General features: G+C 36.4%; 1 protein-coding gene across 1 annotated transcript in view; it reads right to left on the bottom strand.

Moving 5' to 3' along the window:
* The window catches only part of NCAM2 (neural cell adhesion molecule 2), a 326,924-nt gene that overhangs the window by 84,832 nt on the left and 227,055 nt on the right, over positions 1 to 15,037 (bottom strand). Inside the window, exon 9 of the mRNA XM_075769966.1 lies at positions 13,950 to 14,100. Within this exon, the coding sequence (XP_075626081.1) occupies positions 13,950 to 14,100 (151 nt within the window). The remainder of the gene's footprint in view (positions 1 to 13,949; positions 14,101 to 15,037) is intronic.

Here is a 15,037-nt window from a genome sequence, read left to right as displayed (position 1 = left end):
TGATTTTGACTCAGAGGAAATTGCTGGTTTGCAAACTAACCGTGATTTTCAGATCATAATGCCAATAGTGACAAGAATTATCTGTTCTACTCACTGTTTCCCTCGATAGCAGGAACAGTTTAACGCTCTCTAGAAAATCAGAGAGAGTAGCTCTTTCCCTACGCTTCTACTTTTGTCTTGAGTAAATCATATTTTTTGCCTGTACTGGGTTTGCGTGGCAAGGTTTTGGTAGTGGGAGGGGCTACAGGGGTGGCTTCTGTGAGAAGCTGCTAGAAGCTTCCCCTGTGTCTGACAGAGCCAATGCCAGCCGGCTCCAAGATGGACCCACCGCTGGCCAAGGCCAAGCCCATCAGCGTCTCTGTGATAACATATTTAAGAAGGGAAAAAACACTTAGGGAGAGCTTTTGCAGCCAGAGAGAGGAGTGAGAAGATGTAAGAACATCTGCAGACACCAAGGTCAGTGCAGAAGGAGGGGCAGGAGGTGCTCCAGGCGCCGGAGCAAGATTCCCCTGCAGCCCGTGGTGAAGACCATGGTGAAGCAGGCTGTCCACCTGCAGCCCATGGAGGGAGGATGAGGGGGTGTAGCGATTCCACCTGCAGCCCGTGGAGGACCCCACGCCAGAGCAGGTGGAGGCACCTGAAGGAGGCTGTGACCCCGTGGGAAGCCAGCGCTGGAGCAAGCTCCTGGCAGGACCTGTGGCCCTGTGGAGAGAGGAGCCCACGCCAGAGCAGGTTTGCTGGCAGGATGTGTGACCCCGTGGGGGACCCACGCTGGAGCAGTTTGCTCCTGAAGGTCTGCACCCTGTGGAAGGGACCCACGCTGGAGAAGTTCATGAAGGACTGTAGCCCGTGGGGACTCACATTGGAGAAGTTCGTGAAGGACTGTAGCCCATGGGAGAGGGACGCCATGTTGGAGCAGGGGAACGATGAGAGGAGTCCTCCCCCTGAGGATGAAGAAGCAGCAGAAACACCGTGTGATGAACTGACTGTAACCCCCACTCCCCGTCCCCCTGTGCCGCTGAGGGGGGCGGAGGTTGAAGCCGGGAGTGAAGTTGAGCCTGGGAAGATGGGAGGGGTGGGGGGAGGTGTTTTAAGATTTGTTTTTTATTTCACATTCCTCTACTCTGTTTTGCTTGGTAATAAATAAGATGAATTTTCTCTCTAAGTTCAGTCTGTTCTGCTCGTGACGATAATTAGTGAGTGATCTCTCCCTGTCCTTATCTCGACCCATAAGTTTGGGTTTTTTTCGTTGTACTTTTTCTCCCTGTCTAGTGAATGAGGGGAGTGATAGAGCAGCTCTGATGGGCACCTGGCCTCCAGCCAGGTTCAACCCACCACATGCCCAATATTTATTTGTAATTTTTAAAAAATTTAATTATATTAAAAGTATTAAGAAAATATTCTTTATATTACTGAAAGTCAAGGAACCTCTCTAGCACTTTAATTCAAAACCAGAATTATCAATTATAGCTAGTGTCATGGTATCTCTTTTTAATATTTAAAACATATACGTATATATTTTTATTTTGTTAAATAGCTCTTATATGTTTCTAGATGTATCTCCAGAAATTGTATTCTAGTCTTCTCACAAATAGTTTAACTTTAGGCTAGAAAATTGCTAATAGGTCTATGAGAGACCAGAACTGAGCACATTTAATGAGGTAGTAAAATTTAGCTTCAGGAATGGTTTGAAACTACTTGTTTCTGAAGTGCACATTTTCAACTTTCTGTGTTTGTCAAAAAGCGTAACTTTCTGGTGACATTATGCTGCTGCTGCATGCATACATACAGGCTTTGACCAAAGAGAACTGTTATCAGTAGAAGTTTTAAAGCACAGATCAAGGCTGATGCATTGCTCAATGCCAGCGGCATTTTTTTAATAACTATTGAGCCCTTATTTTTGTCAGAAGGCAAGCGGTTTCATCCGAACAACTGAAGTATGTCTTCCTATGAATTTATTTACCAGATACAGGAGCTCATCTTTCTTTTCCAAATGTTTTAACCAGTAATTCTAGTGCTCCTTGATTTTCATAGACCTTTTAAAAAAACATATTTCATCATCTAAACATCTTAATGCAAAGAATGGACTATCAAAGAGTCTTCAGGATCTGACACGGCACACTAGTGGAGCTCTATGAAGAAACAAGCAGACTGCATATTCCTGTTTTATGGTTAAGTATGGTCAGGAATCTCAGAATACCAAGAGACAGAACCTTGGCTTTTCCTCTTGAAATGAAGTCAGTGGTGGGAGCCACTTGAAGGAAATCTGCAGGAAATGACTTCTGCCTGGCAGACAGTTTTTGCACCTAATGTGTTCAGTATATGGATCAGAAATCTCATCAGAGTGTTCATGAGGCACAAAATGTGGCTATTTCAGAAAAATTTTAGATAAGCACTGTCTTCCAATGCACGATTTCTCAGAATAAGTTCACTCCATTAATGAACACTGGCATTAATGTGGAAGATAGAAAGATGTTCTGTCTGAACCTGACTAACTTTTCTTCCTAAGTAACACCATATAGATGGATGCTCCCTGTTGATTTAAGTACACATGTGGAAAACCCTCACCCTATTTAAAAAGTCTTACAAGTGAAAAAGTAGTGTACACTTATATACTGCATATACAAACAGAATAGGGACTTTCAGTTCAGACTGCTCTCTCTTCTAAAGGTAGATTTTGGATGCCTATAGTATCTGTTTATTAATATTTTAAAAGAACAGGTGAGTTATAGACTGCCATCTACACATGAATACAGATCCTAACAGACAGTTTTAACATCATAAACCACAAACAGGACTAAAAGTCCATCACACAAAGATATATTCCAAAATCAACAACTGCCAAACATAAAGCAAAAAGAGCTAAATGTCCTAAACAAAAAGAGCTTCACATTTTCCCTCTCAAGAACTCTGGGAAAAAAGGCTTTGCCACTGTTTCGCCAGCAGTTGAAAGCTCAAACATAGCAAAAAAAAGAGGACTGGCTTGATTCGGACAAATTATCTTAAGCCAGATAATTTTTGATTTCCTCATCAGGAATAGATTAAGATACCCAGAGTAATGTTTCACACCAAAAAAATAACTCCGGAAATATTTTTTTACAGTACAAATAAAAGATAATTTATATTTCTCATTTAAAAAAAAAATTAGTTGGAAGGAAATAACTGGTCTATTAAGAGATTTTGGTTTTTTTGTATGTTCTTCATCACTAACTGTAGCATATTATGCTTAAATGGTTACAGAATTAGCATTTATCACAGAAACACACAACATGTTTAATATAAAATAGAGCATGAAAAAATAACAAACCTTAAACCCAAGGCTTTGAAAACATAAGGATGACTATTTTATATGTCTACAAAATCTGATCACTCCAGTTTTCTAGAATAACTAAGAAACAAATTAAGTTAATAAACAGAACATTTATAAAAAAAATTCTATCAGCTGAAAATGAAGTATAAGCAAGTAGAAATGGGAAGGTGGACCTTCTCACATGTTAACATATGTTAAGGATACTTAAATGCAATATATGTACTGTATAAAAAGAAAAAAAGCTGCCATGAAGATCAGTGAGAAAGTTAAAACCATTAAAAAATTAAAAAAAAACATGCTCTGCTTAGCTTTTATGTAACTCAAGATTAATTTACGCCTGACAAAAAATCAATTCAGGGTGTAATGAACTGTTCTTTTTAGGCTTTTGTACATAAAGTACTACCAGTTAAGACAACATACTGGACTTGGAAGTAGCTAAATACAGAACTAGGAGCTTGAATACACTCAATTTTTTAAAAAAGCAACCCTGATGATATTTATTGTATCTGAACCTTATGGCACCGCACTGAAAGGAAAAAAAAAAACCCTGCAAAAAATTACAAAAGCTACTTGTTCATATAAGTAAAAGCACACCATAAATCATAGAATCACAGAATGGTTTGGGTTGGAAGGGACCTTAAAGATCATCCAGTTCCAACCCCCCTGCCATAGGCAGGGACACCCTCCACTAGACCAGGTTGCCCAAAGCCCCATCCAACCTGGCCTTGAACACTTCCAGGGATGGGGCATCCACAACCTCTCTGGGCAACCTGTTCCAGTACTTCACCATCCTCACAGTGAAGACTTTTTTCCTTATATCTAACCTAAATCTACCCTCTTTAGTTTAAAAACATTGCCCCTTGTCCTATCACTACATGCCCTTGTAAACAGTCCTCTCCAGATTTCTTGTAGGCCCCTTCAGGTACTGGAAGGCCACAAATAGGTCTCCCCGGAGCCTTCTCTTCCCCAGGCTGAACAACCCCAACTCTCTCAGCCTGTCCTCACAGGAGAGGTGCTCCAGCCCTCTGATCAGCTTCGTGGCCCTCCTCTGGAGCTACTCTAAGAAGTCTGTGCTTTTCTTATGTTGGAGACCCCAGAGCTGGATGCAGTACTCCACACAGGGTCTCACAAAAGGTGAGGGGGAGAATCTCCTTCCTCGACCTGCTGGTCACACTTCTTTTTATGCAGCCCAGGATACATAAAAGTTCTTAAGTACTGTTATAAGCTTGAATGGTGAAAGATGGAGTATTATTTTGGAGAGATGAGGCAATCCAAATGAAAAAGATGCCTAGAAGGAAAAAGGACTATATCACAAAGGTATAAAATTAAACAAAACTATTCTATGAGAGTAGCATTCTATAAGCGTTTTGGAGTACTTAATATTATGGAACCAGCCTCAGCTAAACTCAAGCTATTAATTTTCCCAAGCAAGAAAGAAACTGACAGGTCAGCACTCCAATTAGGAGAAGTGGTTCTGGATAACCTGCATAGGAATTCTATGTCAGAGAAGTAAACTCTGACCTGAAAACTGTCTCTAGCATTTAGATATCCTTATTAGGTATAATGTCCAAGAACAGATTCAAGAACAGACTAATACATCATCTGTCTCATCCAGAAGGTAATTCAATTAACAACTTCAATGATCCAGCTCTGGTCTATGTTCGGCATTATACACAAAATTGGATGAGGCAAATCACCTGATTCAGCACATGTGTCCAGACAACTATAATAGCAAACTAGTGTACAGAATCAGATTTGCATTTCTCAATTTAATAACATCATAGGTTTTCAAACTTTTGGCTATTTGTTCCTTAAATAATTTTCTTTCCTGGATCATACAATGAAAATATACGACAGATTGTTAGGTCTAAGATACTGGGACATTTCATGTAGTATATTAGGGGAAGCCTCTCTCTTAGATAGTTAATACTGGCATAAGTTTCCCATAATCAAGGACCACATCCTCTAGCAAATCTAGTACTTTCCTTGCCATCCATCCTGTAAAAGTACCTTATATTTTTGTAACTCTGCCACAATTTGATTAATAGCCATCTGTCATTCTCTTGTATTTTCTCCCTCATACCTATTTCATAATAGCTAATATTTTTGAATGAATGGCTTTTCCTTGAAGATAAAGTAGAAGAACCTTCCCAGACAGGTACAATAACTGTGACATATTCCTTGAAAAAAGAAGTAATATTAGAAAGAGTTAAAAAACGAGGCCAGGTAAGTAGATTTTAATATATAATCATCCTTAAAAGGAAGATAGGAACTACAGAGCTTCAGGGTTACTAACTTTCACCATTTTACTGCTACTATCACAATCATGTGGCTGCAAGGAAAAATGTGCAAGATCTGCATGTTAAGTTTCCAAATAGAGAAGCAAATGAAACTTACCATATACTAGGTTTTAAATTGCCATGATTATTAATTAAAATCAGAGGTTCTTTTCAGAATCCAGCTCATCATTTCAAACGTTTGAGATCAGCAGTTTTGCTTCTTTCACAGCAAGTGACAGGAAACACCACTCTCAGTAATGTTTCCTTTTCCCTGACCCATTCTCTTGCTTCCTCCCAAAATGGATTACAATAAAACATTGATATTCAATAGTATGATGGACCATCTACTAATTTTACAGTTTATGCAAGAGCAAGAGCCCCCTCTTACTGGCAAGCAGTACTGGTCCCTGGTAACCTTGACCATGATATTATTTTTAATATCCAAACACCACACTAATTTCTCCATTTCCATAAAGATAGACAAAAAAATTAGTTATCATGAAGATAAGGTATCTTTCTGCTAGATGCAAAGTAAGTTGTTGATAATGGCACATTCAACTTTAACAAATGGTGGGCAATGAATGCTTGCATGATTCTGCTGCTTGGTGCTGCCAGAGTCACAGAAATTCAATGTATCTATTTTTCTTCATATTTCACTTGACATTAAGGAATTGTATTTGGTTGATCACGTCAAAAAACCCCCACAAAACAAACAATAACCCCAAGAAATTTTAGTTTCATAGAAATATCTGCTGTGAATACCTGTCTAAAATGATCTAAACCTGTCTAAAATAGGAGAAGAAATTATAAGGAAATTATAGCTAGGTAAAATAAGCTAAGTATGTCAATAGTGATGTTTAAAAGAAACTGTCCACATATATCTATCAGACTTTTTTTTTGTCAATAAATTACGAAGAACACTGGCCATCAGAACTAGAACAGGAAGACTCCCCTTATAAATCTTTCACACTAGCAATATTTTTTATTTTAGTAATAAAATGATCAGCTGTTGCCAATTACTTATACATTATTTTTGGATGGCACCAATTTGTATAAAAATTTCAACTGTTACATGTATTCCAGGACAGAATTACTGGAATAATTAAAGATGGCCTAAACTTCTGGCAATCATATATTAGATTATGTAATTCTCTTATAACCGAAAGTGAAAAACTGCAATGCCTTTCTCAAACCAGGATCTAACCCCCATTTCTCTTCCTATCCTACTTTATATATCTTTATATAAAGATGTATAGCTTTACCTTCCATATTCTCCTACTTGTCATCCTTATGTCCACAACATGCCTCCTACTGATATCTTTTCTCCATTCCCTAATATCTATCTGTCTATCTATCTATCCATCCATCCATCCATCTCCTATATTCCCAAATAGAATACTGTACTGGTCCCCAGTACAAGAAAGACATCGAGCTGTTGGAGCGAGTCCAGAGGAGGGCCACGAAGCTGATCAGAGGGCTGGAGCACCTCTCCTATGAGGACAGGCTGAGAGAGTTGGGGTTGTTCAGCCTGGAGAAAAGGCGGCTCCGGGGAGACCTAATTGTGGCCTTCCAGTACCTGAAGAGGCCTACAGGAAAGATGGAGAGGGACTGTTTATCAGGGAGTGTAGCGACAGGACAAGGGGTAATGGGTTCAAGCTGAAGGAGGGTCAATTTAGATTGAATGTTAGAAAGAAATTCTTTACTGTTAGAGTGGTGAGGCACTGGAACAGGTTGCCCAGAGAGGCTGTGGAGGCCCCCTCTCTGGAAGTGTTTAAGACCAGGTTGGATGGGGCTTTGGGCAACCTGATCTAGTGGAGGGTGTCCCTGCCCATGGCAGGGGGGTTGGAACTGGATGATCTTTGAGGTCCCTTCCAACCCAAACCATTCTATGATTCTATGACTCTGTGACATCATAATTGTTGTTCCTGTATGGAGCAAGGACTCTTAGCCTCATTGCCTCTTTACTTAATTTTTACACACAGTACAACAAAAAATCTCTAAGAAGCATTACGAAACAGACTAAAAATCCAAACAGCATGGCTGAAATTACCTTGTATATCCAACTCAGTTTCCAACATATGGTCCCCCTAAACCTATACCTGATATTCCTCAGACCTCCACTACAGTGTGCTCAAACTCACGTGGCATTTCCTTCTTTACATTAGGCCTGTGCTGCTCCCAGTGTATCTGACAACAGCAGCTCAGAGGCAGACTCTGTGGTGCAGAGGGATGTGGCCTCATATTGCAACCAAAGCTACAAGCCTTGAGTTTGCTCTAAACAATACTGGGGGTCTCTCTTTCAAGCATGCGCTAACCTTGTGATCTCAGGATGCTCTGACATAACTTAAGACTATTTAAAGATACCAACTTCAAGTAATGCCAAGTGTTCTGCAGTTAAGGGAAATTAATTGAGGAAAAAAAAATGTTGAGGTTGCAAATCTCAGTTTAAGGTATTTTGTTTTGTTCAAGGTTCAAAGTTTCAACATCACACTTGTCATACCACCTGATTATTTTCTTCATAATTCTGATGTGTTGTTCTGCTCTGCTGGACATATCTTGGAGGTATAGAGAAGGATAAAGGTCACGCCTTTTTTTCATTCACAAGTCATCATTGTAGAATATAAATTACACTTAATATTGTATGAAATGACTTGCAAAATTCTGTTGAATTTTGAATGAAAACCAGTTTAAAATTTATGCATTAATTAATTAATCATTGTAAACATTTAGCATTTTTAACCTGTAAGACGAACTCATGAAGTAGAATCATCTTCAAGGAAACATCAGAAATTCTTTCTTGCTTTTTTTTTTTAAACCTTTACTTTTCACAATTGGGAAAAATTATGTCAGTAAGAGGCACATATACAGATTAATAAAATGACTTCTATTGAAAGGAAAATAGTCAACATGTTATTAAAAATCTACTTAAATTGACATCAAGCTCATTGAAAGATCAACAAAACCACAGTATAGAGCTCTATTAGGTAAAAATTTAGATAAATTCCTAACATGAATATCACATTTTAACAAATCATTAAAATATACAGGCAAAAAAGTCTCTAAGATGGAATTTCTGTTCTAAATTATTTTTACACCTTTTGGGGCTAAAGAATAGGTAAATTTATTATACAGATGAATAAAGTATAATTTTAGCTGCTTTGCTACACTTAGTTTTGCAGCATCAGAAAAAGACAACAGATGCATTCAACTCTGTTTCAGTTCGAAGCAGAGTTGAATGCCCTTAGAGTTTTGGTGAAATGGTTTTTACAAAGTGACTTTAGGAGACAAACCTCATCTTTTGCTCAGAATTCAACACTCTTATCCCCTTTAAGTCACTGCAGCGGCACACAAAATTTGCTTCTATGCATGTGCACAGAGTAGTCAAAGAAATAAAACTTTAAATCTTACAAGTGATATCCAAAGTCATGTCAAAATTCTGACATATATTTCATGATGTTAAACACTGACCTTTTCCATCTTTGCTTTCTCATTTTAAGCTATAAATTTGACAAGAAGAAATGTAACTAAAGCCAGTAGTATTTTAATAGCAAAGAAATTTTCCAGAACATTTCAACACTTTGTTTTTCTTGATTGCTTTTTCTGTCATTTGTCTCTTTCATAGGCCATATGATTGCATTTATCAGTTTTGTTTTCTGGTTGTGATAACAAGATAGGACTGGGCCCTGATGATTAATAGCTGAAGGGAGGATGTAAAGAAGACAGAGCCAGGCTCTGTTCAGTGGTGTCCGGTGACAGGAGAAGAGGCAATCCCTTCCAATCTTAACCATTCTGTTGTTCTGTGAGTAGTAACAGGATGCTGCTACACTGATTTCTTTTAACACAAACTGAATCCATAGTATCAACTGTGTGCATTTATTATAACTTATGATAGCAGTAGGTAGCTGAAACATTTGTGACATTTGTCACAACATTTGTGACATCCTGCACACAGCAGTATTATTTTCACTGATTCAAAGCCTTGCTTCCTTGAAGGTAAATAGAATTTGTAGCTCTACTTGCTCAACCTGCTTTTAAGTAATGCTGTATATTTTTGCAAAGACATAAAATTAAATAGCACAAATCCAAAGCATCTGCATTATCCACAGTGCAATACAGCAAATTAACAAAACACAAAGTGAAAACCCTAAAAGACTAATCAGCTCAGGAAATAAAGTTCAATACTGTAAGAGTAATGAGGTTGATTTCAAATTGTGACAGGAAAAAAAAGACTTTCTGAGAAGCAATACAGTATAACAAATGCTGTACAGGTTTCTTTATGGGTAAAAACTATGATGCACATGCTACACAATTTTTTTTTTTTTTTTGGTACCACTGAATGTTGGTACTTAACTAATAAGTGATATAACTACAAAATTCAGGTTTGGATGAAAACTAGAAGTAAGGAAAATTTCTCATTTTTGGAAGACACTTTAAATTATTTAAATAGGTTTTTTTAGAAATTATTGTCTAAGAAATCATATTTGTCAACCACTCACGTGGCTGATCTCATACAAAAATGTACCATATTACTGAATGCAATATGTCTGTGATAGTTGATTCTATCCCAAAACACTGATTATATCCCAAAACAAGAATCTTTGTGTACAGTGAGGAAGTAGGCTTTTTTTGACCATCCAGCATATCTAGTAACTGTAGTATCTATATTGAAACTTGGGAGGTTTAACTGAAATAGAATGATGTGAAAACTGGTAACTGCAGCTACAAAAGACTGTAAGTTAGGATGCTTCCTGGGTAGTATATAGAAAACCAGAGATTTTTCCAAAGAACATAGCTTAATGCATTTTGTCCAGTAACAGGAGTACTCTCCGAAGGAATTTGAACTTGGTGATACAGAGCAATCAGAAAGACCAGCATCTTAACACAATGTGTGCACAATTAAGTGCTGTGCTTACTTCTGACTGTGTTAATGACAGTTTGAACACGATGAGAGGAAAACTTTAAAGGCAAGTAGAGAGCCACTTCTAAGGACCATAGGCTGCTGATCATGTCTGGCTTGTTTAAATCTTGTCCAACTTAGTAACGCCATCAGTGCATCCTAACTAAGCATATACTATGAAGAAAGAATACCAGCATATTGAACATCTCAAAACTATGATTTTTGATTCTCTAATGCTAATCTTTGTAGTGAATAATTTGTGGATCCCAAGAAATAATGTGTTGTCTCATCAGAATTTTTCATCTTTTAGTCTGGCCTGTATTGTGCTTTTAAAAATTCCTAATAGCCCTAGCATATATTTTTCAGAATAATTATGTCTCAGCTTAATAGACAAAAAATACCATATAGACATGTAAACATCTGCATAGGAAAACTGTAACTTTGAAAGGCACCCGATTGTTTTATATTTACAAATCAAGTTGTAATTCACTGGGATTTGTACATTTCACTTCCTCAGGTCCTTCTGAAAACCTCACCTTAGAGTATCTCCTGCTTTATCTATTTTTTTATCTTTTTCTATCATGGTTTTCCTTAAAAAAAGATATAGCTATTTCTCTATGATAAATATATAGATAATCACTATAGACACATCTTAATACCCAATGCCTAGTATACATTATATATGCCATCACTCAGAAACTTTTCAGTCAGTTACTTCTATGATGATGATGAAGCTGATGATGATACAATAGAAACTAGGCTTCATGTGTGTAATCAAATTTTACAGTTAATGAAATCCATTAGTAAATAATACTTACAATGGCATTATATTGCATTGGATTGCATTATATTATATCTATTATTTCTCAATATTTTTATTTATTTTTCATACTTAATATAAGGAAAACTAAACATAACTAAATACAAAGTTGACTTTGTAGGAAGAAATCCTTATAAATGTCTCTGTGTTCCCTACAATTCATGTCTGTCTAGTATTTACTTCAGATAAAAGGCAGGGTTAACTGTGCCCAGTTGGTATCAAACCTTACAATCTCTTCCTGTCCTGGAGAAATGCTCTTATCATCAAGAGCAACCCCAACAGAGAACAAGGATAAAGTACAGAAACTCTGTGCAATCCTACTGTCAGTTTAAGTCTCTGATAGGGGTCAGTAAGTAAAAGGATGAGACGGTGACACCAGAGCACTCTGTGTCTCCATTAGGCCTGTTTAACTGCACTGACATTTAAGGATGTGATGGAAGCACGCTCCTCTCCTGAGTATACAAACTGTCGAATCTAATTAAAACATATAAAGAAAAATGCTATAGTTTTGGTATTAACTTACAGAATGGCATAGGTGCATTGATTAGTTCTATCTAGGAGCTATGGAAGAAGATAAACAATTAAGTCTTGCTTATTTATTTATATTTTAATTTTACAATACTTATTGAGGTTTATACTAGAATATTATTAAAAATAATAAAAATTCTGCTAAAATGACTCACTGGTGATTATGCAAAGAGCCAGCCATACCTGAAAAAATTCTTCTCAAAACTGGTTTTGAAGAGAACAAACCCAAAATAATTGAAGTGACAATTAAAATATTTTGAAGAGTTTAATGCAATTTTGTAAATGAATATTTGGGGAAAAAAAGTAAAAAACTGGATTGCAAGGTTTCTAATGACAATTTACATGCTGAAAAAATATCACCTGGAAAATAATACAAGAAGAGTCAAATCATTTATTCAATACCAACTTCAAAGAATCTCGTAACAATTCCCCGTTTTCCCATTTTGCTATGAGAATACAAATTATTTGTTTAGTTTTTGAACCTCTATCTTTTGCTGAAAGTCTCTTGCCTGCAACTTACGAAGTGAAATAACTGGAATGAAGGATAACTGTGACACCTGCTTCATAAAAAAGGTATTTGTAGTGTCTACCAAGGCATAACTTATGACTTAAAACAATATGCTACTCTATTTTCTTGTACACTGTATTTGATTGTTCCCACATGTATTCAAAATTGTCTGCCATATCAAAATGTTACTTTTAAATTCTTAGCATCTGTTCTAAATCAAACAATATATTCATATTCGTATGTGTAGAGTAGGACAGGATTTTACAGAAATTTTACAGGAACTTCATTGAACTTGCATTTCTATCTAGCTGTTTGGGGTTTTTTTTCCTTTATATACATATAAAATAAATATCAGTGCACCAGTGCAATCATTAAAGAAACAAATATTGTAAATTAATATGTTCCCAAAAGAATAATAACATTTTGCAAAGTTTCAAATCCCTTCTTATGTCTATTTATTGAAGAATAGCGATGTTAAAGCTATTAATAAATACTGTATTTCTTAGGTCTGCTGGATTGGCAAATCTCTCCGTTCCTAATATCCAATTACAACTTTGACCATTTCCCATTTTCCTTTCAGATTTACTTCCTATGGCATAATGCATTGCTTGCCTGCCAAAAAGATGGAAAACACAACTGTATACTGAAGTCACTTTCAGAACTCCTCAGGAAATCACTCAGCTAATAGTCTGCAACTGTTACTTATCTTTCTGTGCCACAGATCCTGTTCCAACTTCTGTCTTCCCAATGGAAAGACTTTTTCTGTGAAGAATCTCAATCATCTCAAACAGGCTCACTCAAGCTATATTGCAAATGTAGAACAAATGTATCTAGAAAATCTCTAGCAAAATAGAAAGATGAAATATAAAAGAAGGGTTTTTTGTTTTTTTTTTTCATTTTTTGAAGACTTTTGCTTCATGAATTTGAACAACAGTTTGAAGAGACAATTTTCCAATGAACTTTTGTATATTTCAAATTTATATCCTTCGATCAGCTTCTATAGCATCAGACTCTTCTCTAAGCAAAAATAATCTCCTTTTCTCATGGATAAAATCCAAGAGCTTTAAATAAAGCAGCCTGTCCATAAAGCAGCCTGTCTAAAAAACAGACTCTCACAAACTTGTGAACTCCAGGAGGGGTTATAAGAAGTTCTAGAGGCTTGTTGGGGATTAGTAAAACAGAGAACTAGGAAAAAAACTCAGAAGACTTTGCTGAATCTTAGAAGGTTAAGCTCAAGACTGAGCTGTTGCTCAAGTCAATCCTTGCATTATCCCACTGAATACTTTTCACCCATGGCAGTCTCCAATAGCCCGAATATTTGAAGTTATTAAGTTTAGACCTAAGTAAGTGGGAAATACCAGTGGAATATCAGATGTCAGATGAAATCCTGTCCTGCTTAAGTCACCAACAAGGGTCTTGTCAACTTCAGAAAAGACAGGATTCCTCCACAGAATTCAGTATCGTTAACTACAGAAGGACATGCTTTCTTAAATTATGCAAGTTTAAACATGAATTACCAGGAAAAACTGACTTTCCATTAAGAATGTACTTTTTTTTTTTTTCTTTTAAAACAAATTTAAAAGAGAAAACAAAATATTAGAACTTACATTCAATATCAAGGTACATGCTCTTTTGGTGCCCACCAATTCTACTTGCAGCTTCACAGTCATATCTCCCTGAATCTGACAACTTCACATCTTTAATATGCAGTGACGATTTTCCATGCTGCCCTTTGACTTCTATACGGCCATCTGGGCTCTGTTTACATTGATTCAGGAAAAAGAAAGGTTTTATATATATATATGTATATTTATGTATGTTTTATATATTAAACACCATTGATAAGAATGACTGAAAGCATCTCTTCACCTATGGTGAAGCTATTACTGAGAGCTAAACAACTTCTAAATTTGTCAAATAAATTTTAAAAAATATAGAAAAAGATATCGTGTTTCTAGGCATTATAATCAAGGGAATAAGTACATGCTTAAAGGAACACTGTCAAAGTAAACCACAAAATGTATCCACTTATGACTGGAATAGTGAACTGCATACTCAAAACATGTTTTGTTATGATGCTGCAGTTAATGAAAATGCATAAATGTAAAATCCTAATCTCTTAGATTACAGTTAGCATTCTCTCTCGTCCTTAATAACGTAACAGTGAAACCAAATAGAAATACCCCTCAAACAATGATCAAAACACAAATCCAGTCATACGTTTATTTTCATTATTCCCATTTTCTTGTTACAAGCTCACAATTGTTAAAAAACATGATCCATAAATGTAACCGGAATTTCTGGATTTCATTTCCGTATCATTGCATGGAAAAAGGAAAGGGAGAAAAATGAATGCTGCCTTCTGATTTTCTAGAACATAAATTTTATATTTAGCAACTTCATAAGGATCCTTATCCATAACACCTCCCCACCCCATCCCCCCAAACGATTTGAATTTCAAGAGTATAACACATTAGGGAAAATTAAATAAAACTGATAAAAAACCCCCACTGCTGGAATCTTCATTCTTCATGAAATAGTATATCTGAGGAAAAAGAAGTTATTTTTAATCTGGTTCTGCTCTTTACTTGTTTTGTAACCTTGGGAAACTTGCTTTACTTCTTTGTTTCACATTTTTTTTGTTTGAGGAAAAAAAAAAGCCAATAAAAATACTTATATTTACCTACCCTCATTA

This window comes from Balearica regulorum, chromosome 1, assembly GCF_011004875.1.
Source record: "Balearica regulorum gibbericeps isolate bBalReg1 chromosome 1, bBalReg1.pri, whole genome shotgun sequence".
Lineage (NCBI taxonomy): Eukaryota > Metazoa > Chordata > Aves > Gruiformes > Gruidae > Balearica > Balearica regulorum.
This window is presented reverse-complemented; position numbering and strand designations above follow the sequence as displayed.